The sequence below is a fragment of the Canis lupus genome, chromosome X, assembly GCF_003254725.2.
Source record: "Canis lupus dingo isolate Sandy chromosome X, ASM325472v2, whole genome shotgun sequence".
NCBI lineage: Eukaryota > Metazoa > Chordata > Mammalia > Carnivora > Canidae > Canis > Canis lupus.
In genome coordinates this window covers 11,084,772-11,111,013 of record NC_064281.1, presented here as the reverse complement: position 1 = coordinate 11,111,013, position 26,242 = coordinate 11,084,772, and the positions used below count along the sequence as shown (strand labels likewise).

The window sequence follows — 26,242 nt, the reverse complement described above, 5'->3', positions numbered from 1 at the left end:
GGAAGATGTGATAATAAAAGTGCTTACTTTAAAAGAACAATTGTAAAGATTAAATGAAATTATGTGCTGTGCCTGGCCTATAAGCCTGAAAAACTGATAGCTATTATTTACTTCTTGTGTTCATTATAACGTTACTAATTCTCTCGTTTTTTGTACTTGGAATAGGAATAGTGACTTCCTTAAGGTCCTAACGCTGCACTGTTTTTACAAAGTAAGATTTAAAATTTATTTCTATTACTCCTATGGATATTTTTTTAAGCCATGGTATAGAATCTCTTATTTTTCTTTCTGGGCTTTTATTTTGGCTATAGAGTCTGTATGAGTTCCTGTTTCAGGGAAGCATGATCTCAAGTGCCTGGCTGTGGTAGCAGTCAATTTGAGTCACTGACTGATTACTGAATTGTCACTATAGAGGGGGTAAGGCTGAGAGGAAAAAACCAGGGTTGAGTCAACAGGGTAGAAAATTGGGGGGAAAAGAGAAAATGGGAAAACCAGATTAAGTTGGTAGGTTTGAGAGAGAGACATAATTAGAACCCTTAAGTAATCCCCTGAACCAGAAAGAACGTCTTTAGGCACTTTCAATAGACCACCCACAGCTTTTAATAGATGCTGTTAACACATTCGGTTATCTTATGTGATATGGTTATTTGCATTGTTTGCAAACTGTGTCTTTTAACTGTACAGAAATGATATTTGGGATGTGGTTTTTTTTGATGAGTGTAACATTGTTAAGATAGCATAAAAAACTTAAAAATGTTCATAAAATTTATAATTTATGTGATAGTTCTCAAAGAGAAATGTGTTTTCTTTTCAACTGCCTACTTGATGGTAATTTTCCTCATTACATTTTTAGGTTTAAAAGCATCAACTGTGGGATGCCTTAGTGGCTCAGTGGTTGAAGGTCTGCCTTTGGCTCAGGGCATGGTCCCGGAGTCACAAGATCGAGTCCCACATCGGGCTTCCTGCTTGGACCCTGCTTCTCCCTCTGCCTATGTCTCTGCCTCTCTCTCTCTGTCTCTCTCTCTCTCTCTCTCATGAATAAATTTTAAAAAATCTTTAAAAAAAAGCATCAACTGCAATCAATTTGCATTTGAAAATTGGACCAAAAACCAAAACAAAACAACAAAGAAAATTGGACCAACACAAAGACTTGATATTGTGGAATGACTAGCAAACAAGCAATGTCATTTGACAGACAAGAAATGCTCATGTGTTATAATGGGGAAGTCCTTATTTTTCAATTGTCTAAAGGAGATTTTGCAAGTAAAGGGCCTGCAAAAATACCCGTATTACATGTCAGGAGAATGGTATTTGACAGAGGAACAAGAACATTTGTTCAGAAGTCTACTGGATTCCTTATGCTAAAAGAAGAAAACTCTCATTTAAAAATTATGTGTTGCAACTGTGTGTCAGATTACAGAACTGGAATCAATCTCCCTTGTATTATGATACAATGCAATAAGAAGAATAACATCTTCAAATATTTTCTTCTATTTCTTCACAGAACCAATAAATTTGAAAAGCGATTGAGTTTTAAACTAAGGCATGAGTTGAAGGATGGTGTAAGAGTCCTTGATGGCCCTTTAGTTTTATGGAGACACGTGAAGACATTCTACTGTATCTCTTCCCAAACCAGCAGAATTATTACTGTGTCTGTTAATATTGCCTCTGTTGAGTGGGCAGGGGAGATTGAAAATCTAGGTATGGTTTTATTAGGAGCAAAGGCAAGTTTTTTATCTGAGGAGGACTGCACCAAAAAGCTTTCAAAATCAGATTATGAAATTTGGAATACCAAATTTTGTGTATACTCCCTTGAAAATGAAGAAATAATAAGTGATACATACATTATCCCTCCTGCTTATAGCAGTGTAGTAACTTATGTGCATGTCTGTGCAACTAAGATTGTCAACAACCAGTTAAGAATGTCTGTGATTGCCCTTACTCGGAAGAATCAGCTGATTTCATTTCAAGATGGGACTCCTAAAAGTATTTGTCAGCTTCCATTTGGAGATCCTTGTGCAGTTCAACTTATGAATTCAGGCAGAGGAGGAGACCTTTTCATCGTATCCTTTAGGTCCAGTGATGCTTGTGCCATTTGGAAAAAGAACTTTCAGGTATAGTACTTATAATCATTCAAATGGTGTAGCCTTAGACCTATTTAGGATTTATATGTTTCAGAGAGTTTATCCTGGAGTCTTATTAGCAAAACAATTTTTAGTGCTGCACTTAAAATCATATATTGCATCATTCTTATTTCTTAAAGTTATCTGAATACTACCTGATAAAGGTTTTGCCTTGCCGTTTTGAGTCATAAAACCTTTGGGTTGTTTGGAAATATATAAATATATAGCTACAATTATTATATATTTATTTGTCTTTTAATATAACTATTTCTAATTTTTAAAATATTTTATTTAGTTAGAGTGTGAGTAGGGGGAAGAGCAGAGGGAGGGTGAGAGGGAATCTCAAGCCGACTCTGCACTGAGCATGGAGTCTGATGCTGGGCTCAATCTCTCTGACCCTGAAATCATGACCTGAGCCTAAATCAAGAGCTGGGCCCTTAGCTGAGTGAGCCACCCATTTTTTTAGGTGAATTGTTACTTTGTGTATGTGTATTTCTGTTTGTGTGTGTGAAAATGTCAGGTTGAAATTGTGTTTTATCTCAGAGTCAAGAGATTGAGTTCTGCGTCTAACTCTGCACTGTGTGCAGAGCCTGCTTAAGATTCTCTCTCTTCCTCCCACTCCCTGTGTGCACTCATGCTCGCTCACTCTCTCAAATAAATAAATTACAATTTCCAAAGAAAAGTAATTTGAAAGTACCCTATTTTATTTTGAAAGCAATCTTTTAAAAGCATATTGTGCTTTTATTTGAAGGTTATTTGGAAGGTAACATTTTCTGCCTTTCTCTACTCTCTTTTCCTTTCCAGAAGTGGTAGCAGGGAAACATCTAGTATAGCCTATAATTGTTATTGGGGTCAGGGTAATGGAAAGAGCACACTAAGCCTGGGTTTGACTTCCAACTGAGCCACTTACTAGTCTTACCTTAAGGAATATGTTTAATTTTGTGAACTCATTTTCTGTCTTTATGAAATTGGGATCATCCTACCTCTGAGACGAGAGAATGAAAGAAAATGACATTGTAAAGTGTCTTGCACAGTGCTTGGCACACAGGGGAAGCTCAGTAAGTAGTTATTATGTTATACGAGGACTAGGGCTATCATCACGGACTTGCACCTACCTGAGGTCCCTTATTCACCTGGATAAGGAAAAACTATTCTCTTGTGCCCCATTAATTCAGTGTAATATAGTCCTCATACACTTTAAGTGGGTCCCCTGTTTGGACCCTGTAGAACTGCCAATAACACATTACCCAAAGAGGGAGACTATGCCACTCTGAGTGAGCATGTAAACTGTTGGCTGGCCTTCCTGCCTTGAAATTGTGTTCTAGGGTTCTTTCTCTACAAAGGACCATCATCCTTTGCACAAGTTGCTTACCTAAGTCCCTATTGACTTACCTCTTAAGCTACTTCTTCAAGATTTCTGTATGTCTAAGAAGTTTTCAAATGCCCTGTATTGAAAACTCTGGAATTACGCCCTGATATCCACAAATTAAGTGCTCATAAATTGCTTTGGTAATCATGCCACTCTGGGAATTTTGTAGCTCTTGCCTTTGCTTTACCTTGGTGTTATATTTATATTCACCTGCTTTAAAAAAATATATCTTAGGGTAAAATATGCAATTACTTTAAAAACAGGAATAAAGGCTAAGAATATACAAATAAAGAGGGAGGAGCGATGGCCGTGTCAGAAAACCTGGGTTAAGGGAAGTGATTGCATTTGAACAATTATACTTAGTTTAGTAGTTAGGACAAAGAAAGCAAATATAGCAGATTTTACAACTGCATGGAAATACACTATCATACTATTCCTCCATTTCCACCCTCTTTCTTTCAGGTTGCTGCTAAGTGGGAAAAAATTAGCTCAGTACTGATAGATGACTTTCTAGGACTTGGAAGTGAACAAGTACTGCTACTTTTTCAGGACTCCTTGAATTCAGGTTGCCTGAGTTCATTTATAATAACAGATCTTGGCGACATAAACTATTCAGTAAGTTCTGTATACTTTTTATATATTACTTTAAGAACCATCTTAGGAAGTTGGAACACTTTAAAGCTATTAACCCACTGTTTCAGTATTTGTAATTTCTTACAGTAAACTCTTAAAATACATAGATTGAATTTTTGAAATTATACATTGAATCTCCTTTCAATAAATATTACACAAATTGACTATGCTTTTTGGTGTAAATTTGGAGTGTAGAGATAGTAACACTTTAACTTTATTGTTGCTTCTGAAAATCACGTTTTATACTAGTAAACATAATAACATTGGACTAATTAAGGAATAAAATAAAATGAACCTGCTTTATTAAAAGAAGTAACAGTTCATAATATCTTAAGATCTTGGGCAGAAGGGAAATAATACCCCTGAAGCTTCAGATCTCCATAAGATATCTGAGTCTCAGTAATTTTTTGCAGTTACAAGAAATGATGGGGAAAATACATATTTTTTGTCTCTTATATAATAGTGTGTAACATGGAAAACTGCCCTTTGGATAAACCTTAATTTTATTTTGTTAATCTTATGAATTTTCAGTTTATTTCAAAATCTCAGTTTTAGTATATTTTTTCCTTAGAGTGAAACATTGGATTGCAATGAAGATGACTTATTTGAAGACAAAGAACAGAATTGTTATTTGATGATTCCACCTCTGGAAAGAAGATTGAAAGTTAGTGTCTATGTTTGCTTTTTGTTTTTGCTTTTTTGGGTTAGTGCTATTCTAAATGAAGGAAAGAACATTGAAAGAAAGGATCTTAATGTGTAAGCAACTCAGTGATTGGGAAAATGATATTTCAAAGTATCTTTGCCTTGTTAGTACCTCTAAAAATTATTGTGACATTACTTATAAATGTATTATCTAAAAATGATACTTTTTACAATAGGACTGTAAATTTAGTGAGTCATAAGATAAAATATATGAAGTTCACTTTTGAAAACACATTCTTTCTGGTCTTAGGGATCAGTATACCACAATATCTCTTTTAAAGGAGCATCAAATATGATGATTCATAACATGTTCCGAAAATGAACAATTAGCCCTCAAATATTCCATATAAAGCTCTCTGAAAAAGATTGTTTGTTTTTTTCCAAATGTATAAAGGTAATGCATATTCCCTCTAAAATACTCGGACTATACAAAGAAATATTAAAAAGAGACTAATAATTACCTAGGAGTCCACTACTGAGATATAACCCATTTTAACACTTTGGCATGTGTATTCTTGTAGATTTTTTAAATGAATATATGCAAATTTATGTAGAAATGTGATTATAGGATGCATATTCTTTTGTAACCTACCTTTTTTCATTCATAAAATTTTTAAATATTCCAAAAAGTTCAGAGAATAGTACTGTAGTTATTTCTAGTCCTTATGTGCATGCAACTATTTGTACTTTTAAAAAAATTCTATTTCCCTCATCTGTACTTGTGAATGTGTTTGCATATGTGTATGTACATTTTTGTAGGACCATTTGAAACTTGCAAATACTATAACTTCTATGTCTTTCAGCAGGGATTGCCTAAAATAAGGATATTCTCCTATGTAAACATATAGTATTATTACAGTTAGAAAATTAATAATAATCTCTTAATCTTATTTACTATTCATTCCATATTCAGATGTCTTTTTTTTTTAAAGATTCCATTCATTTATTTGACAGAGAAAGAGAGCGCACTCCGGGGGAGTGGCAGGTGGAGGGAGAGGGAGAAGCAGGCTCCCCACTGAGCAAGGAGCCCAATGCAGGGCCCAACCCCAGGACCCTGGGATCATGACCTGAGCCGAAGGCATCTGCCTAACCGACAGAGCCACCCAGACACCCCTCAGATCTCTTTAATTGCCACAAAAATATTTTTATAGGTGTTTTTTTTTCAGGATATGGTCAAAGTTTACATTTGCACTTGATTATTATATATGTTATTGGTCTTTTTATCTAGAGTAATGCCCCTCCCCACTTTCTTATAATGATACTAATGAGGAGGTCAGGCCAGTTTTTCTTCCTTTTGGATTTGTCTGTTTCCTTGTGTTGTCATTTAGCTTTTTCCTCTACCACTGGCAAACTTTTTTTGTAAAGAGCCAGATAGTAAATATTTGTACTTTGTAGGCTCTTTAAAAAATTTTTTGCAACTATATTAATTATTAAAGTAAATTTACTAAATGCTTATTGAATGCGGATATGAATGTGGGCAATAGAGAATAAAATATCGTAGTGGGCATAGAACCATAAAGGAAAAGATTGATTAAAAATTTTTGTGCTCTGAACAAAGTAAAATATATAGAGACAGATTATTTAGATAGAAATTGTAAAAAGTGACAAAACATGATTTTTCTTAGTGTGAATATTCATTCCGAAACAGTATTCTTGAGAATGTAAAGTCTCCCAACCTCTTCAGAAGGAAAATTATTATTGCCTTTAAAATGTGAATTGGACATATCTTTTTACTCTCACAGTTTTACTTCTAGGAATCTATTCTAAGGATATACTTGTAGAGTAAACGAAGATGATTTTATGGGAATGTTTATATAGTATTTATAGACAATAAAATTCAGTCATTCTAAATATATATCATTAGGAGTTTGGTAGATCAGTTATAATATACTTGAACTATGGAATACTATGTAGCTGTCAAAAATAAGGTAGGTCTTTTTTTTTTAAGGTAGGTCTTTATACTAATTTAGAAATGATGCCAAAATAATTTATGAGAGCATGATTTTTAGAAATATCACCTCATTTATTTGGACCAACTCTTCTGATAAAAACAAGTTAAAATCATATTTGAAATATGTTCTTAAAATCTCCCTAAAAGCTTCGGGGCACCTGGGTGGCTCGGCCAGGTAAGTGTCTTTCTTTGGCTCAGATCATGATCTCAGAGTACTGAGATCAAGCCTCACATCAGGCTCCCTGCTCTACTGGGAGCCTGCTCCTGCCTCTCCCTCTGCCTGCCTCCCCCGCTGTTTGTGTTCTCTCTCATTCTTTGTCAAATAAATAAATAAAATCTTAAAGGAAAAGTCTCCCTAACAGCTTAAAAAAGCTGAAAATATAAAAATAAATTATCAGGCCAAACTAAAGGCTGGAACCCAGAGAGAACCCAGAGAAACTGATGCTACTTTTGCCTTGGGAGCATTTGTGTTTAACCTAAAGCAGTAGTACTCTAGACAGCTGACAGAAAGAAACATAAATTCCTCTCTCAAAATGCATATTTTATCCTAGGCTTCTTATAAATCTCACAAGCAATTTTTCAGAGAAAATGAACCACTCACAGATTAAGCACATAAAGAAATAAGGCATCATAAGCAATTATTCACAGGAAATAACCAAATAGCATGTCTATGAACTAAAAATACATTGAAATAAAAAGTCTCATCAGAGGAGTTTAAGAGTTGACTTAAAGAGATGCAGAGCAAAGAAGCAAACCAAACTGTGTTAGAAAAAATTACTCAGAAGGTAGCATAGACATAGAATGAAAATAAACACACAGAGAGGGCAGGAGCATATGGAAGTGGTGAATAAGGGATAGTTGGATGTCCGTTTTGTTTCACGTATCCACATGTTATCACTAGTTCTCAATTTAGATAAAAATACTTCCAAGTGTTAGAAGGGCTTTTGTTTTATTTTCATTTCATTTTTTAAGATTTTATTTATTTACTTTAGAGAGAGGGAGCTTGAGCCATGTGGGAGGGACAGGGGAAGAGGTATAAGCAGACTCTCCGCTGAGCAGGGAGCCTGACATGGGGCTTGATCCCAGGAGCCCTGGATCATGACTTGGGCCAAAGGCCGATGCTTAACCAACTGAGGCATTCAGGTGCCCCTAGAAGGCTGTTTAGAGATGAACAAGTCTACACTCTCTCCCCCATTTTACATATGAGGAAACAAATAGCCAGAAAGGTTAAGTGACAGGCAGAGCTAGAACCAGGGTCTGTTTCACTGTTCTTTCCCCAACGGAATTTATTTTCCAACTGGTTGGAACCAGTTGGAGGGGAAAAGAGGAAACCAGGATCTTGGAGAAACTTGTACATATGTACAGAATATTCACAGCAGCAATGTTTGTAATAGTCCATGCACGTCTGGACATAACCCAGATGCTCCTCAGTAGGAAAATGGAGAAGCGAGCTGGTATGGTCATGATGGAATACTACAGAGCAATGAAAGTCACAGCTGACAGCTACTAGCGACAAATGAGATGACTCTAAAACCTAGCACATACAAAATGACTCTATTCATAAAAGGTTCAAGAACAAAACACAAAAAACTAAAAATATTCTTTAGGACATACAATGATAGTAATATTATGAAGACGAACAAGGAAGTTACCTTAAAAGGCCGGGGTAATATTGCCTCCATTAGAAAAAGAGAGGTTCGTGACCGAGCAGCACCCATAGACAGTAGACTGCGTATGGTTACTTGGGTGTTGACTTCATTACTAGTTTATAGACTGTTTTTGTATTATGCCCTCTTCTGTATATATGAGAGAGATCCCAGTAAAAAGACCAACAAAGTAAGATTTGGTGTCCTGCAGTGCAGTATGCTCCTGTATTTGGTTTGGGATAGGTTTTATTTGTTTGTAGATAAAGAAAGCATTCCTTAATAGAAAATTTCTGGAAAGGTAAACAATCTATTGGCTCTGCAAATGGGATTGAGGGTCTAGAAAGAGAAGTTGAGGAGTATTTTCATGCTGTTTAAATATTTTGCCATGTGGTTATTTTTAATGTTGTATAACAAAACTTCACAACATGGAACATTTAAGTAGTCTAGTGATTCACCATTTAGTCCTGGAGTGGGGTGAGGAGCGTTTTGAGGAGAGTAGGAAAGAGAGAACATGGATAATTTTTGAGGGTGCCTTCATTGACAGTGTGCCCACATATCCCTCTCTTCTACTCCCTACCCCTCCAGCATTCTCCCATTGGGCTCTCCCCCCTCATGTGTACAGCTCCCTTTCACAAATTACTCAGCAAATGAGTGTGAATAATGTGGAGCCCACAGAAATAGGTCAACAGATGAAGTTTGAAAATATTAGCTAGACATTTTACATATTTTGTGCAATTGAAGTAAGGTATAATTTAGTCTTCACTTTCCAACTTCTGTTCACCAATACGAAGGAATTTACCTGACTTAAACTGTAATTTGAAAGAAAGGGATTGAAAAATAGGATGCATTTTGTGTTTTCAATCTAGAAAAGATGTTAGATTAAGAGCTGGATTAATACTTAAACAGTCTCAGATATCCATCTGAAATGAACTGCTTCTGTCAGTTCAATGACATGGCTTTATATTTTCAGTAGCAAAATACATTTCATGAATGTTTCATCCTTAATAGTGAAATCTGTTTATCTGGTATAATAAAAGGAATGGATTACTCTCTGCCCAGTTTAGAGCAAAATTTTGTTTGTTTCTTATAGTTAAGAGTCCACCCAGGCACTGAGTATATTAGCATAAAAATAAACTTGTGACAGTTTGGGTTTGGGGGCTATGTGTTATCTTTAACATTTGCTATAGATGTTATATGAACAGGATTTCAAATAGTATCAAGTTAAAAGTGACCATTTCTACTCATAGTGATTTCTTTGCTTTTGGAAGCAGAAATTGTTTCAACAGCAAGAAAAATAGTTTTCCTGTAGGGGTAGGAGTGTTGGTAGGCCTTGATTTTTATTCATAGTGATTAGACATCCATATTCGTATCGATTGATTACTTAATTCAATGGTGAAATGCGTGCTCATACATTGGCATTCTTGAGTTTGATACATAAACTATTGTAGTTTCTTGCTGTATTATTTTCCTTTATAATTACTTAAAATTTATAAATAAAGTAGTTTTGCTCTGAGAAGTATTTTCTGCTTTTCTATGGAAAAATGAATTAATAAGCAAATTTGATGAAAATACGTTCTGAATTAACAATATTGTCAGGTTTCATTTAAACTGTCTCTGGCAATGGTTTTTCTTTCTACTTTACAGGTTGGTTTGGCTTCTGTTCAGGAATTGCAGCAGCATCTCTTGGTTAAGGAAAAAATTATTTCAAAATCTTACAAAACTTTAATAAACCTGGTTCGAGGGAAAGATGATAGTACATCATCTACAAGTGCAGAGAAGGTAAAATTAATCATGTGACCATTTTATCATTTTTATGAATTGGAAATCTACAAGCTATTAAAAATTTACTTAAATTGGAATATTTGGATATTTTAGAAAATGCTACTCAGTGGATCCAAGAAGCAAAGTGGCAGGGATTATAATGCTGGACTTTTACGACTTGAAAATATTGGATTAAGGAGCCAATGTTTTACCAATTTGCAAATTATTCTATAGGATATTAAAATCTCAGTTATCGGGAACCTTGGGGGAACAAGTCGTCTTGTTCAAAAGATTTAACTATTAAACTTTTTTATTTGTATAGTTTGCATAGCAATTATCCCTAAGTGAATTATGTATTTTCTTCTTAAACAGAATATGCAGAACATTATTCAGCCTTTTATTAATGAATACATAATTTCATCAGTATTATAATTGTTCTTTTTGTCTGTTGCAGTGTTCATTTCTAAGGGTATTTATTCCTCTAGTTGAATTGCTATGCTTTTTTAGTGTTTATATCTGCTTTTTATAATTTTATGCTTATTTTCCTTGTGGTTGACCAGAATAAGAACTCTTTAGGTACCTTGCAAGTACCTTGCAAGTACCTTGCAGTTGCTTATGTCAGTACAGTAATGTAGAAAGTTAGCAAAGCCTCCCTCGACTTCATAAAAAGTAGTGTTTAGGCACATTAATTCCATACAGAGAAAGACAACATAGCAAAGTCACAAATTAATCAAGAAAAGCTGGCATAGAGAAACTTGATACTACATTTTTTTCCTTCAAGTCACCTTAGTGCCTAGCTCTGTATTCCTTGTAGATTGATTGTTCTTATAGCAGTCTATGTCTTGTGTCTATATTTTTAGTCTTAGCAATATGAGGACTTGGATCCAAAATATGATTCCATTAATGTAAGAAGCATGACAAAGGTACATCATGTTGCATTTCTATATTACATTTCCAGTGTCTTGGGAAAGCTCATGAAAGTCATTGCTAAAAGTCTCCCGTTTCCCTTCTCCACTTACCCCAACTATTTTGCCAGTATTATTATTATTATTGTTATTATTATTACTATTATTATTATTATTTTTAGACCTGGAGAGAGAGGGAAGGAGGGAGAAGAGGGGCATAGGGAGAGGGAGAGAGAGAATCTTTTTTTTTTAATTTTTTTATTGGAGTTCAATTTGCCAACATATAGCATAACACCCAGTGCTCATCCCAAGTGCCTCCCTCAGTGCCCATCACCCAGTCACCCAACCCCCTACCCACCTCCCCTTTAGGAGAGAGAGAATCTTAAGCAGGCTCCATGCTCAGTGCTGAGCCTGATACAGAGCCCAACATTGGGGCTCAATCTCACAGCCCTGAAATCATGACCTGAGCCAAAATCATGAGTTGGATGCTTAACCAACTAAGCCACCCAGACACCCCAATTTTGCCAATATTAAAAAAAGGGGAAGAAATGTTTAAAAGTTTCTGTACTGAAACTACTGTGTGCAAGGTACTATTTAGGGCTGTTTACATGATTATTTTTAAAAATTCTGGCAGGGAGTAAAAATTTCCTTAGGTTTCAGATGAATGGCCTGCCTCAAAGCTCACAGCTACTGGCATAGGAAGTTGTTTAGTTCACTAGAATGTAAGTGCCCATATCTTTTTTCAGTAATTACTATGTAGAGGGGCAGTATTGAGTAATGATTTAGTTAGAGGATGGGCTCTGGAACCATTCTGCTTTGGTTCAGATCCCAACTCTGCTACTTGCTAGCTATGTGACTTTGGGCAAAGTTCTTAGCTTCCTTTATTTTTTAATTGGTGTTCAATTTGCCAACATATAGAATAACACCCAGTGCTCATCCCATCCAGTGCCCTCCTCAGTGCCCGTCACCCAGTCATCCCCACCCCCCGCCTACCTCCCTTTCTACCACCCCTTATTCGTTTCCCAGAGTTAGGAGTCTCTCATGTTCTGTCTCCCTTTCTAATATTTCCCACTCATTTTTTTCTCCTTTCCCCTTTATTCCCTTTCACTATTTTTTATATTCCCCAAATGAATGAGACCATATAATGTTCTTAGCTTCCTTGTATTTTGTTTTCCTTATCTGGAAAATGTAGGTAATACTACCAACCTAGGGTACTAGGGTTTTTTATGAAGGTTAAGCTAATTGAATCACAAGCAGCATTAAGAACAGTGCCTGATACATAGTAAGCATTCAGTAAGTGTTGTGAATTATGATTATTGCTGCCTCCTCCTTCTACCATGTCTATTGTTTGTTATTATAAATCCATATGTGTGTAGAAATGAATGAGTATGGCCTGGACTTTTAAGAATACAGTCTTAGGGCAGCCCTAGTGGCTCAGCGGTTGAGCACCTACCTTCGGCCCAGGGCGTGGGCCTGGAGTCCCAAGATCAAGTCCCACATCAGGCTCTCTGCATGGAGCCTGCTCCTCCCTCTGCCTGCCTCTGCCTCTCTCTCTCTGTCTCTCAAGAATAAATAAATAAAATCTTTAAAAGAAATACAGTTTTACCCATAATTGGTCAGCAGTCCAAAGATAATCAGTTTTATTCATACAAAATTGTACAGTTATAGGCTTAGTATAAGTCACTTTAATAATGATTGGATTATTTTCAGCATGCCTGGGACACATGTCAGATTATTTTTCAAGATGGATTCCCAGCTTATGTGCTGGCTGGCTCTGTGTTGGATACCCTATCTTGTTTCCAATCAGGTCGTGCTTCTTAAGCTGAGTAGATAGTTATTACATATAAGTTCTATAAATTTTGTTTTAGTGATTTATATATAATCTGTAATGTAAAATATTATAGAGGACAATTTATTTTAAGATTTGTAAGCTCTGAAGCCTAAAAGCTAACTTACATTATTTTTGTCGTTTTGCCACATTTGGTAGTTTTTTGTTAATCAGTTATTAAACATGTTTTTTCTATAAGGCACATCTTGTTACTCTTTGTGGTAAAGAAGAAAATCCTGTCTGTACCTTTGATGAAAAGATAGCAGACTGTTTTCAAGATTCAGAACAGCTAGTAGAGAAGATATGGTATCATGTAATAGATGACAGTTTGGTTGTTGGAGTGAAAACCACATCTTTGAAGCTGTAAGTATCATGATAGCATTATCTTGATGGTCTAGAACAGCACTGTCCAACAAAAATATAATGTAAGCTACATAAATAATTTTAAATGTTCTAATTAGCCATATTAAAAAATATAAATAGAAACATGAAATTAACTTTTACAGTTTTATCTCAAATATTATCATTGCTGAGGGATAAACAATGTTTTATATTAAAAAGCAGATTTTATTCAAATCTTTTAGGGGAGTATAAAATGCAGTTTTTACTTTAGAGTCATTTGCGTTCTAAACTATGACCCAAAATAAACTCATTAAAAGTTTAACTCTTGGGGATCTCTGGGTAGCTCAGCAATTTAGCAACTGCCTTTGGCCCTGGGCATTGATCCTGGAGTCCCGGGATCGAGTCCCACATTGGGCTCCCTGCATGGAGCCTGCTTCTCCCTCTGCCTGTGTCTCTGCCTCTCTCTCTCTCTCTCTGTCTCTCCTGAATAAATAAATAAATCTTTAAAAAAAGTTTAACTCTTTAACTCCTTTTTTCTTGTTTAAAAAAGAAGGGGTAAAAACCTATCTTAAAAATAAAACCTAGCATTATTTTACCATTCCTTTCTCTTAAGAAAATTATTTTCCTGATGTTGAGTGTATTTAGTGTTTTTGCTTTCCTATTTCAAGAAAAGTGCTATTACAGGATCTTTAAAAATGTGTTTGGCTTATACACTTGATTCTCTGCTATACTCTATGCTTGAAACGATGTTTATTAGGAAAAGAGAATAAAATGTTGTTTGTGTAGCATTTAATCATCCCTTTGATTTTAAAGAATGAGGTTTTAGACTCAACTCAACTCTGAATTTTTTACAGGTCCCTGAATCATGTGACTTTATCCCTGTTAATGGATCAAGCTCATAGCTCCAGCTGTCGGCTTATTAAATGTCAAAATAGGGTGATCAAGTTGAGTAGAGAATTTTTCCCAGCACCATGCTCAGTGCCATGTGAAATAGGATCAGAATCCAAAAGGATCAAGTTGACTGTTGATAGTGAGGAAGAGGGAAAGGAAGAGGAAAAGGAAGAGGAAAGCTTTGTTTGTGAACAGTCATCTAAGAAAGAGTGTGGACAGGTCATTACTGCTGTCACATCTCTTTCACCACTTTTAGCATTCAGTAATTTTTGTTGCACCGTGCTGCTACAAATTAGGGAGAGGGAAAATGGTAATTCTTCTGAAGATCATTATATTCAGTGTGGCAGACTTTTTTTAAGTCTAGAAGATCTTTCAAGTAGGCAATACCTGCTGATATTTCCAAAGAAGAAACCTATAGGTAATTTTTGTTGGTACTTTTTAATATACCTAATTGAATTAGAAAATTTTAAGAACTCTTTTTATTTGATAATGAACAGTTAAATGACAGAGCTTGTGACATGTTTTTTTTTTTATAGAACACGTGGAAGATCTCTTTGCACTTCTCACAGCATTTAACAGAACTTGTTTTCAAATCACATCATCCAGCTATTCCCTGACTTCAATGAAGATGTGGCTTCTAGAACACATGAAATGTGAAGTAATCAAAGAATTTCCAGAAATTTGCTTTTGCAAAAGGCCAGGAAGTTTCTATGGGACACTCTTCAAGTGGAAACAAAGAACACCATTTGAAGGGAATTTAATAGTCTATTCCAGGTAATGCATATCAAATTGGAATATGTTCGGAGAACTTAGTGCATATGTGTTTGGTCCAAGAACCATCTCCACAGTAGAGATCTGTGTCACTGTGGAACATGTCCAGGTCATTGCCTGGTATGGCATCAGTGAACAGGTGGCCTCATGTGGAAACTAGAGCTGTTTTAACTTGTTGTTTGTTTTTGACTTTTTTTGTTGTTGTTAATTAGGGCCTAATAATTATTTTACGATTTCCACTCACCTTTCCCCTACAATGACACTTTAAAAAAATATAATATTAATCTTATTACTCAGAGAAAAAATTTAATCAGGAAGCAAGTGATGAATGTTAACTGACTTGGTATAGGATATGTACATTTGATTGCTATAGTCTGAATAATATCAGAGATCACATGGATGCATTATTGATTTTATTCATGATGGGAGGGTTTATAAGTGAGTATTAATTATTATAGTAAGTTGTATACAACTGCTTTGTGCTGTCCTAAGTTTTATAATATTGTGTTTGTTTTTTTTTTCAGGAATCAAACAGCTTTGTTCCAGTGCCTTCATAATCTCATCACAGCTCTCCCTATAAACTGTTTCTTCAAAAACCTAAAATTAGGAAGTGTCGATTTCCTAATTGATCGTTTGGCATTAACTTTGGAGAAGGAATTGGTTACCCTTGGTTCTCTTTCTTCTGCCTTAGTTAAGGTTGGAAACAACTTGGTGCAAAGTTGTGAAGCAAGCAAAGAAAAGAGTAGTGGTGTGGCGGCTTTATCAGACAGAAAGGAAAACATCCATCCCTACAGAAAAGAACTTCAGAGAGAAAAGAAGCAAACGTTGGGGACGAACCTAAAAGTGAGTGGTGCCCTTTATAGAGAAATGACTTTGAAATTAGCTGAGGTTCAGCTGAGATCAGACCTTGCTGCACAGAAACTGGCTGGTTTATAATTATAATCTTAATTTGATTATATTTTAAAATATGTTTTCTCTGCCAGGACATTTTGGTTCCACATTTGTTTTCACTTTATATTATATGCCTCCTTGGCAAAAATAAAGATCGAGGCTTGTAGAATTATAGGTAGCAATGCCCAAAATAGCATGCCTTAGAGCAGCAGTTCTCCGCTGGGGACATTTTGCTTTCCTTCTGCCTCCACCCCTACCCGGGGGCATTTGACTGTATCTGGAGACTTTTTTTTTGGTTGTGAGAAGTAATTGGGGTTGGGGAGGGTAAGGTAGGGTGCTATTTGCATCTAGTGGGTGGAGCCCAGGAATGCTGCTAAACATTCTGCTGTGTGCAAGACAGTTCCCACAGCAAAGAATGATCCTGCCCAAGATGTCAGTAATGCGGAGGTTGAGAAATCCTGCCTTAGAGTTACCACTTGAGTGAAGGCAGAATTGATCTAACATTATTTTGGTCTAAATTTTCAAAAAACTTAAATAGTCTTTTTATTGTATCGTATTTAGTAAAACCTAGTATAAAAAAATTAGCTTCAAACAGATAAACAAGGTTGTCAGGATTCACAAGTCTCTGTAAACATGCAGCTCCTGTGGAAATTAATTGCAGAGCATCTGGGTGAGACCATTAAAATGAAAGTCTTTGAGCCCAATTTTAATTTAAATTTTATTAGAGAACTTCTCTGAAATTGTGTAAGTCTATAGGAATATGAAAAATTTTAGGGCATTTCTCTGAAAAGCATATTTCTTTCAAAAAGCTAGGCATGCTGCATAGGCCAGTAGTTGAAAAAAATTGAAAATGCCTTTAAGCCATTTGTAATTCTAACCCTAGGCAAAGCTAAAATATAGAATTCTAACTAAAATAACTTAAGGTATATGATGCTCCTTAGGGACTGAGAAATTTAAAAATAAGTGAAAATTCACTTAACAGTTAAAAAGTGATTTTTAAGGGGTCCAATGAGACATTTCAAAGGGGTAAAAATTTAACCTATTCTTTTTTTGGAAAAATAAGAATTCTGGAGTAATAGGAGAATGTCAGGAGAGGGGAAGACACAAAAGGATATAGGCCAAAAGGAATGTTTCTGATTCTTTTTGCTTTAAAATCCTTAAGTGAGATGGAAGTTTTGATCTGAGTTGAAAGAAAGAGATGATTATAGAAAGTGGCATTTCATGCTTGCAGCTCTGAAGTGCTAATTCCTTCCATGCCTTCAAAATGCTCGTACCTAATGATCTGGTGATGCAGATGGGGTTTAGAAAATACAGGTTATTATTTTCTTATCTTGCTTTTCATGATTGTCCATATACTATGCTACCTCCTGTTTTAGTAATCCATTACAAATGGAGATAGAACTCTATTTCCTTGAAATGTCAATAGAAAAGATTTCAGAATTTCTGGAAATGGAAATGGTATCATTTCAGGATTAATTATAGAGATCTGGAAGCAGTATGTGTCACTCACTAGGTGCATTGAAACTGCTTGTGACATGTTCTGAAAGAACAACCATGTGTAAAATACATTTTAGTTCCTACAGGAACTAAATTGAAAAACAAGGGCAATCAAAAAGTAAATAGAATTTAATTGTAATAGTTTATCTGTAGGAAAGTTAGGATAATACAAAAAAGCACGTTGCATATTTTTTTTTTACCTATAAAGGCAACCAAAAAGTATTAATCTATATACACCAAGTAACCTCTCTGCAAGTGAGTTTTGTACTCCAGTATATTTTTTCTACTTACTACAAACAAGAAAAGCCAAAGTTGGAAGGGAATGATGGCCTTGCTACTCTCTCATGATTCAGTAATGTTTGCCCATAAGCACATTCCTCTGACCACTTTCCTCGTTATAAATCGGAGCTTACCCTCAAAAACATGCTTCTCTCAAATCCACACTGAAGTGAAAATGATTTTTGTTTTAGAACAGAGCATACCACAGTTTTCAGGCACAAAACTTTCTGTTGTTCTCCTAATCCCTTAACTAAGGAATGTGTGCAAGTCAGCTTAGGTGTAGTATATATGTACCATTTATTGATTGCCAGCTCTCTGCCAAACAGCTTGAAACACATATACACACAAATATCCATATCAATACATATTTATGGTGACATCCTTCACAGCAACCCATAAAGTATAATTATTAGTATTGTCCCCGGTATGAAAAAAATGTTAGACAATTTAAGGGTGCACACAAGCAAGTTAATACTATATACACTTGTTACAAATATTTTCAAAATGTGCAGATCCTTTTAGAATTCTAATAATATATAAGTGAATCTTTTATTGTCCTGGTAACATCTCTTTATACAATATAAAACTGAACACTCAGTTTTTTCCTAGTCTTAGGAGAGGTCTAATTAACATATTTCTCTGCCTGTCCTTCCCAATAAAGGCAAAAAGAAGTCAGCTGTCCAGGCTAGAAAGCTGTGTAAAACTTACTTTCTCTCTCTCTCTCTCTCTCTCTCTCTCTCTCTCTCTCTCTCTCCTAAAACTTGAACAGCACCAGATACTGAGAGGTATCCTTTCTCTTCCTTATATTCAAACTTGTGGAAACATTACTATCCATTCTAAGAATTTGAAAATGAAAACTATTTCTTAGGTAACCCCATCTGGAGAAAGTTACGCTTTTACTGCCAAAGCTAGTATGGTGTAATGGAAAGAATGCTGATCCATAAACTGTGTACCTAATTGAATCCTTTGGTTTGTTCTGTTTTCCCTTTTTGGGTTCCCTGGATCTGTTACTTGAATTGCTTTCTGCCTCAGCAAAATAGCCCTGTTCTATAAACCCTTACCGTGTTGAGTACCTTTGCTGTGCCATTGGTCTGGCCACTTTCTGGGTTCTTATTTCAATAATCCTGTCTTGCCTTTTTCTTCAGTAGGGTAGCAGGCACTGTCAGAGAGTGAGGGTCATAAGGGCAGGAAGTCAGAGACCTGCTGTGCCCTCGCTGTTCCCATTTTTCCTGAGCTATGCTTGTGAATAGCTACACTGGATAGAAGTGCTTATGTGCACAACTGAGGTCAACATAATGGTCCTGAGTTCAGCTAGGAAAGTTATTTAGCATCTCAAACTTTATCTTTGCTTCTGCATGTCCTCACAGCAGCCGTCACTTACCCCAAACGTACAAGGAGGGTTATGGGCCAGAAAAGCGTGCCATTAGTAATCAGCTAAAACATTTAGTGCTACATAGCCAGTCAGAAGTGGGAAAGAAGTGAGATGCATTCTGTTGATTGCCTTTTCCACATTGATTTCTTTCTTTTCTTGTACCTGAACTCTCATTTTGTTCAAGAAACTTCTTCCTACAGCTCACATGATTGGGAAAGTAGAGCCTATCCTCAGTTCCAGAGCTTAGTCCTGAACAGTATGAGCCAGTTACAGTAACACATTTGCTAGCTCCTATTACTGGTCTGGGGTGAGCGCCAGACCTAAGTTGGGCCTAATGGGACTGAGGACCTAAAACAACTTCAGATTTTGGTGAGGAAGAGGCTCTTCCTGTCCTGCTGGAAGTAGGTGGCCCTAATTTAAAAATCACGGGAAATTAGGCTTTAGAATGAATCTGACATTATAGCCTACAGAATTGTTTTATTGTGCAGCTATATCAAACCTAAGTCCAACCCTTTCCTGGAACTACTTATTACATCAGGAAAAAAAAATTCCCTCTAACAGAAATCAAGGTTTTCATTAATTGTACCTGAAAACATTGCTCACTGCTAGACATGGGAAAAAGAATCCCAGAGGAAAAAAGTGACTGTTGGACATGTGAGCTCCCAGGACAGGAACACTTTACTACAGAAACAGGACGCTTGTACTTATTACTCGGCCTGCCCTGAAAGAAGAGTGGAGAAGAGGTACCTACTCCTTATCCTGCATACACCTTTCCTTTCTGGGCAGTGGCTCCCTGGCTTTCCTGGTTTTTGTTTTTGATTTTTTTTAGTTTAAACTCAATTTAGTTTGTAACTGATAGTAGTTTATATCTGAGATAAGCTTTAATTAAAAAAAATTCTTTTTTCTCTGTTCCTTAGCTTAGCTTCCCACTCTAAAATTCTCTGAAATGTTTGTTGTTGGTAGGGAATCACTGTAGTGGAGAGTGGAATTCCAGGAAAAGTTGTAAGCTGTCTAGCCTAGAAAACTTAGATCTTTATTCCATATGAGTACTACATCACCTGAGAAGAAAGGGAATGGAATTCTATTTTCTTTTTTAACTGTTGCCATGCTCTAATCCTTCCAGATGATGTGCCAATAGAAAACATTTCACCTCTTTCAAAATATCAATGGTATATAAAGTGGAAGGGGTTATGGAGATCTTTCATTCAGTCATGTGTTTATTGATGTTTCATTGAATACATTGTCATGCTCAGGTATATAAGCAGGTGCTGGGGATATAAAGATGAATATGAAACATTTTTAGGTTTTAAAGATCTTGAAGTCTTAATTGGAGAGACAGTGACAAAGAGTTGCATGCTATACTGAGATAATTCATACAAGTATACCTAGGGTTCCATGGGAATACCCTTATAGGGCACTGTGCCCATTAGGGGCACCATCTGAGAACAAGAGGTCTTAATTTAGGGGAACAGGACTTTCTGGGAATCTGATGAAAACTAAGGGTATTCATGCTGGAGGTAGCTGTGGTTTAAAGTGGTGTTATAACAGAATTTTGCCTGATTCAGGGATCATCTGACAGACCTGTTCATGCCACATAAAGAAAGGTGCAGAGAGAAATGTATACACAACGAAGATTAAACCCGAACACTTGGTTCAGTAAAAAGCAGTCTAAAATACTTTAAATCATGCAATTTTGAAATACTTAATTGATTGAAAAACTGTCTTTATTATATTGGTGAACCCATAATTATACCCAAAACCCTTTGAATTTTTTAATTTTTACTTTTTAAAGGTTTATTTATTAATTTTATTTATTAATTTTAGAGAGAGAGAGAGAGCACTAGTGGGGTGGGAGGGCGGGAAAGGGCAGAGGAAGAGGAAGAGGGAGAGGGAATCTCAAGCTGACTCCCTGATGTGCACAGAGCCTGATGCAGGGTTCGATCTCATAACCCAGAGATCATGACTTGAACCGAAATCAAGAGTTGGACCTTTAACTGACTGAGCCACCCAGGCACCCCTCCAAAACCCTTTTATAATAAAAAGAACAAAACAAACTTGTTCTGAAAATTAAAATAACATATCCATTTATGTTAAAGCAAATAATTTCCTTAAATTGACTATCTGAATGATTTTGCCTATATTATTGCAGTAAACACATAACATCAAATTTACCATCCTAACCATTTTTAATTGTACAGTTCAGTAGTGTTAAGTGTATGCACATTGTTGTGCAACAGGCCGCTGGGACTTTTTAATATTGCAAAACTGAAACTCTGTACCCATTAAACATAATTCTTCCTTCTCTGCTCTTGCTCTACACTAATAAAACTCAGCACTGATTGTACATAGGAATCACTTGAGGACTTCATAGAATGATTTGCCGATCCTACACCCCACCCCAAAGATTCTGATCGAGTTCTAGGTTCTGCCTTGGGCCTTGGCAAAGGTGTGAAAGCTCCAGGTGATTCTACCATCCAAGGTTGAGCGCTACCACTTTACTAGAAGCAGCAAATTAACTTAACTGTTTCAGGGGGCATAGCTTCACAGATTTTTCTTTGTCAATGCATCTTTCTCTTGACAATTTAATAACCCATTGTTTCTCAAGCTTTAATGTACATATAAATCACCTGGGGACCTTGTTCAACTCTGCATTCTGATTCAGCAGGTCTAACAAGCTCACAGATGACGTTGATGCTGCTGGTTCATGGACTCAACTCATAGTTAAGGGTGATAAGCCACTCGATAGCATTGTCAAAGTCAAGGATTTTATGTTGGGGAAAATTCAAGTTTTCAAATAGTTTTGTTGTCAATATATTGACATATATATTGACAACATATTGCCCATATATTCTCACAGTCTGATGGGGTTTTTTGAATGGATAAATACAAAGTAATCCATCTCTGCTGGCATTGTGCTTCTGTTGATACAAATTCTGCACAGAAGTATTGCATATATTATCTGTGTTCCAACATCTTTGGTGATGAAAGGAAAACCAAAGGATACATAAAACTCTTATTTCTTCTTTGACATTTTCCAATTTAGGTTATCTTCCATGCCTAATATCCATAATCATTGTAGAAGGATATCTTTTCTTTAATTCCTAACAATGAAAAATTACTCTGAACACTGAAACAATGGAAAATGATTATACACTTCCTAATGATACCCTTTATCCATTAGGACTTAGAGTGAAAGAATACTCAAATTTACCGGTGAAAGAGGTGTCCTGGTTATTATAACTGGTGGGTGGTATGCAAGCTTGAGTCAGTTTGACTCAGCAGCTCAGCAGGATATCAAGGATGTTTTCATCTTCATTCTAAGGTTGGCTCCCCACACAGTGCAGAAAGGCTGCAACACTTGCAGAGTATACATCTGCACATCACTCCATTCAGAAAGAGCTTACAGAAGATCGAGGAACCTTCTTTTCCAAAGGAAAATCTTGCCTCATGTCGTACTGCCCACATTTAGTCACACATTCAGTCCTGAAATTGTCTATGGCCATTTGAATCCCCTATATGGATTGGCTTAGGCCTGGGTTGTGAGAGGGAGACTTTTCACTGTTTACTACTACTTAAATGCTTTTATGTAAGCATCTGTTACAGGTTGAATTGTGTTCCCCCAAAAAGATACATTGACGTCCTAACCACCCCCCTCCCCAGTACCATAGAATGTGCCTTTCTTTGGAAATGGAGTCATTGCAGATGTGATTAATTGAGATGAGATCATACTGGAATAGGGTCGGTCCCTAATCCAATATGACTGACGTCCATAACTTAGAAGATGTGAAGACACAGAACAATGCAGTGTGACAATGTTGGCAGAGACTGGAGTAACGTAGCTGCAAGCCAAAGAATGCCAAAGATTGCCAATTAACCGCCATAAACTAGGAGGGACGCCTCTACAGATTTCAAAGGGAGTGTGAGTCTGCCTGCTTCTTGATTTCAGACTTCTAACCTCTAGAATTATGAAACAATACATTTCTGTTGTTCTCAGCCAGTCTGTGGCATCTTGTTTTGGCAGCTCTAGAAAACGAGACTAGACTTAGACTAGACAAGACTTACTATCCATTACATTAGTTTTAAAAATTAAAAAAATCAAGAGTATTTTGGAGAAGAGGGGTAGATCATTGTGAAGGCCATGAAAAAATAGCAAGATGTTTGCATAGGACTGAAGGCAAATGGTTGTTAGTGTTAAAGATTCTGTCAGTCCATCCTCCTAAATCTCTTAATTTTATCAAGTTTTTTCCCCCATTTTCATTGCTGCCTCCCTATATCATGCTACCATTATTTCTCACCTGGACTATTTCAGCAGCTTTCAAACTTGTCTGCCCATTTTTACTCTTGCTTCCTTCCAGTCCTGTTCTCCAAACAACAGACAATGGTCAAAGCACAAATCTCATCAGAATAGCCACTCATCATCTTTCCATTCTTTCAGTGTTTGTTCAGTAGCTTCCTATATTACCTTTAGAATAAAGATCAGAATCTCTATGTGGCATGTTAGGTATATGGTGTCATCTAGCGTGCCTCATGAACTTAGCTAGGATTCTACTTCTGTCCCTGTGGACACTAGTCATTGACATCCCATCATTTCTTCAAGCACAACATTTTGCTTTCTACTCAAACTCTGCATGTGCTGTTCCTGTTATCTATGTTGCAGTCTCTCCAATCCTACTGTCCTTCACCTGATTTCATGCTCAGTCCTCCTTCAAATCTCAGTTCTTAATTTACTTCCTTATGGAAACCTCTGACCCTCCAAGACCAGGTCAAGTCCCTGTGGTATATGCTTTTGTAGTATACTACTTCCCAGTGACTGTAATTACAATTTAATTGCTGAGTAATTATAGGCAGGTACTATGGTTAACTCCAACTTGAAACCAGGGCTAAAAACTCGAAAATGTAAAACCTCATACTCTTAAGTTCCTTATGGGCAAAGTCCATTTTCTGTGTTGATCAACTTTATATCCCATCTAGCATAATACACATAATTGGTATTTAGTAGTTAGTATGATTTTTTTAAAAAAGAAAACATTAATAAATGAAATGTAGTTTTAAGAAATTCAAGTAAAGAGCCAACGTTGGTGTGTTTATGTGTGTGGTGGAGGGGAGGATTTCCATGTTCACGTGTCACATTGAGAAGCTTGTATTTAATTCTTCAATCAGTGGTTTTTGGACTTTAATCATGGAAGCAGGTGTAATTTTAGAAATTGCAGTGACTAGCATAGATTTGACAACTTTTTGTTTTGCCAGGTAAGGATGTAATAATGACATTCCACTTCAGTTAGGAAAATATTATCTTAGGAAATCCAAGTAGCCACCTGGAGGAGAAAGGGGAGAATGTGCTTATTACCAGGATTAGTTTGATATAGATCAAAGTTTCAAACATAAAAAAAGAAAAAAGCAGATTAGATGAAAACAAGGGATTCTTTCCATGTTAACTTGGAATGGGGAAGACTTACCAATCTATTTCACAAAATCCAGGAGCCATGAAATCCATTCACATTAAAATAAAGTCAAAACATTTTTGTAAAAAAAAAAAGTCAAAAGACAACACTGAAAAAAAAAAGACAACACTGGAAAAACATTATTTGGACATTTCTCAAAATAAAGACGAATATCCATAATAAAGAGAAAATGTCTTGAAAATGATAAAGAAAAGGGGGCAAAGAAACTTTGAAATTAATGGAAAAGGAAATGCAAATAAACATTTAACACTGTGTAACTTCACACAATAGGAAAACACAAAACTGCATTGAAAAAACTGGACTTTCATACAACAGTGAAATGAAATAGGTTGCCACAGGCCCACTCTCCCATTAGGTGAAACTGGATACATTACAAAGATCACATTTTAAAGGATTTAGAAAGCTGTGGAAACAAGGACTGGATAGATCAAAAATACAGAACAAGGAAAATTGTTCCAAAGTGAATTGATAATTCCAGCCTTTTGTTTATCTGAGGGCAGACTGTGGATCAGGCTTGGTCTAGGCAAAGGGCTTCTGCTTGGGGACTGAGAAGTCTGCATCTTTTAGGAGTTGCATAGTGCTATAGTGATGAATTGAAACATTAAGGAGGCTTAGATGCACATAATTTCTATTATGTGATATTTTCATAGTTCTGTGGCTGCACAAGAAATGGGGCAGCTAGCACAAAAACTTCTAAAAGGAAGACTGAAATCTCTCAGTTGTACACTGCTGCCAGGGAGGAGGTTTGCTTCAAACACATGGCTGGTTTCCCCTTTAAGACATTTGCCAAGTTTTGAAGCTCAATGAAGTAGGAGGCTTGAAGGGCTAAGCTATAAACTTTTGAAGGTCAGAACTGTCTCTCTGTTAGCTTCTAGGGCTGAGATCTGTACTTCCAGAATCTAGGAACAGGAACAGACCAGTAGTAGATTGAATCTTACTAAACTTGCAGTAGATCCCTGATCAAGCTCAATTTCTGATTGGATTGAACTGATTAGCTACTTAACCTAATTGTCTAATGAAATAAAAGGTTCCTCTTTTCCATGGAATCTCTGTAGTTCTTCTGTACCTACTATCTGGCACCCAATAATTTTTACATAAGCAAAGAGGCAAGACTGAATGGTAAGAGAAAAAAAGATGCAGAATCCACAGGTGTTGCTGATATTGAAGTTAATCGATAAGAGCTCTAAAATATGTTATATTCAAAGTAGAGGGAAAGGACAAAATATATGAGAGGCTGGAAAATGTAAAATAATTGGAATCTTCGTAATCAAATAGAAAGATTAGAACTGAAAAGTGCAGTATCTAAAATTTTAAGAAGTAGTTTAGCAATAGAGGGGACATAGTGGAATGTAGAACAAGTGAACTGGGATATGGACCAATAGAAAATACTCAGACTGAAGCAGAGAAAATAGAGTATAAGAGAAATGAGACATACTCAAATGGTTTAACATTCATGTAATTGAAGTCCAAGAGGAAAAGGAGAGATTGAGGCAAAAGCATTATTTAAAGAGCTGAGAATTTGTTCCAAACTGATGAAAGATAGCAGCCAAAAGATTCAAGAAACTCAGAGAACACCAGCTAGGAAATAAAAGTAGGAAACCACATGGTGAATTGTGGAGTACCAGCTGATAAGCAAAGACAAAGTCAATTAGAAAATCTTAAAAGTAGTCAAGAGAAGAAAGATATATTACCTTCAAAAGAACAACAGTATAACTGACAGCCAACTGAAACAACTGAAATCAGAAAGCAATGGAATTTCATTTTTAAGCTGCTTCTAAAAAAGCCTAGAATTCTACGTGTGGCAAAATGTGCTTCAAAA

General features: G+C 36.1%; 1 protein-coding gene across 3 annotated transcripts in view; it reads left to right on the top strand.

Moving 5' to 3' along the window:
* Positions 1–26,242, top strand: part of FANCB (FA complementation group B) — a 462,529-nt gene that overhangs the window by 5,714 nt on the left and 430,573 nt on the right. For 2 of the 3 annotated variants that reach the window (XR_003131918.3, XR_004812878.2), the window contains exons 3-11: positions 166–211; positions 854–2,114; positions 3,955–4,107; positions 4,697–4,789; positions 10,069–10,203; positions 13,118–13,281; positions 14,115–14,569; positions 14,688–14,925; positions 15,447–15,765. Coding sequence is in view for 1 of the 3 variants with exons in the window: in XM_025436924.3 (XP_025292709.3) it covers positions 1,164–2,114; positions 3,955–4,107; positions 4,697–4,789; positions 10,069–10,203; positions 13,118–13,281; positions 14,115–14,569; positions 14,688–14,925; positions 15,447–15,858 (2,601 nt within the window). In the remaining 2 variants the exon portion in view is untranslated. Of the gene's footprint in view, positions 1–165; positions 212–853; positions 2,115–3,954; positions 4,108–4,696; positions 4,790–10,068; positions 10,204–13,117; positions 13,282–14,114; positions 14,570–14,687; positions 14,926–15,446; positions 18,644–26,242 lie in introns of those variants that run through there. The other variant, XM_025436924.3, reaches the window with a different exon arrangement.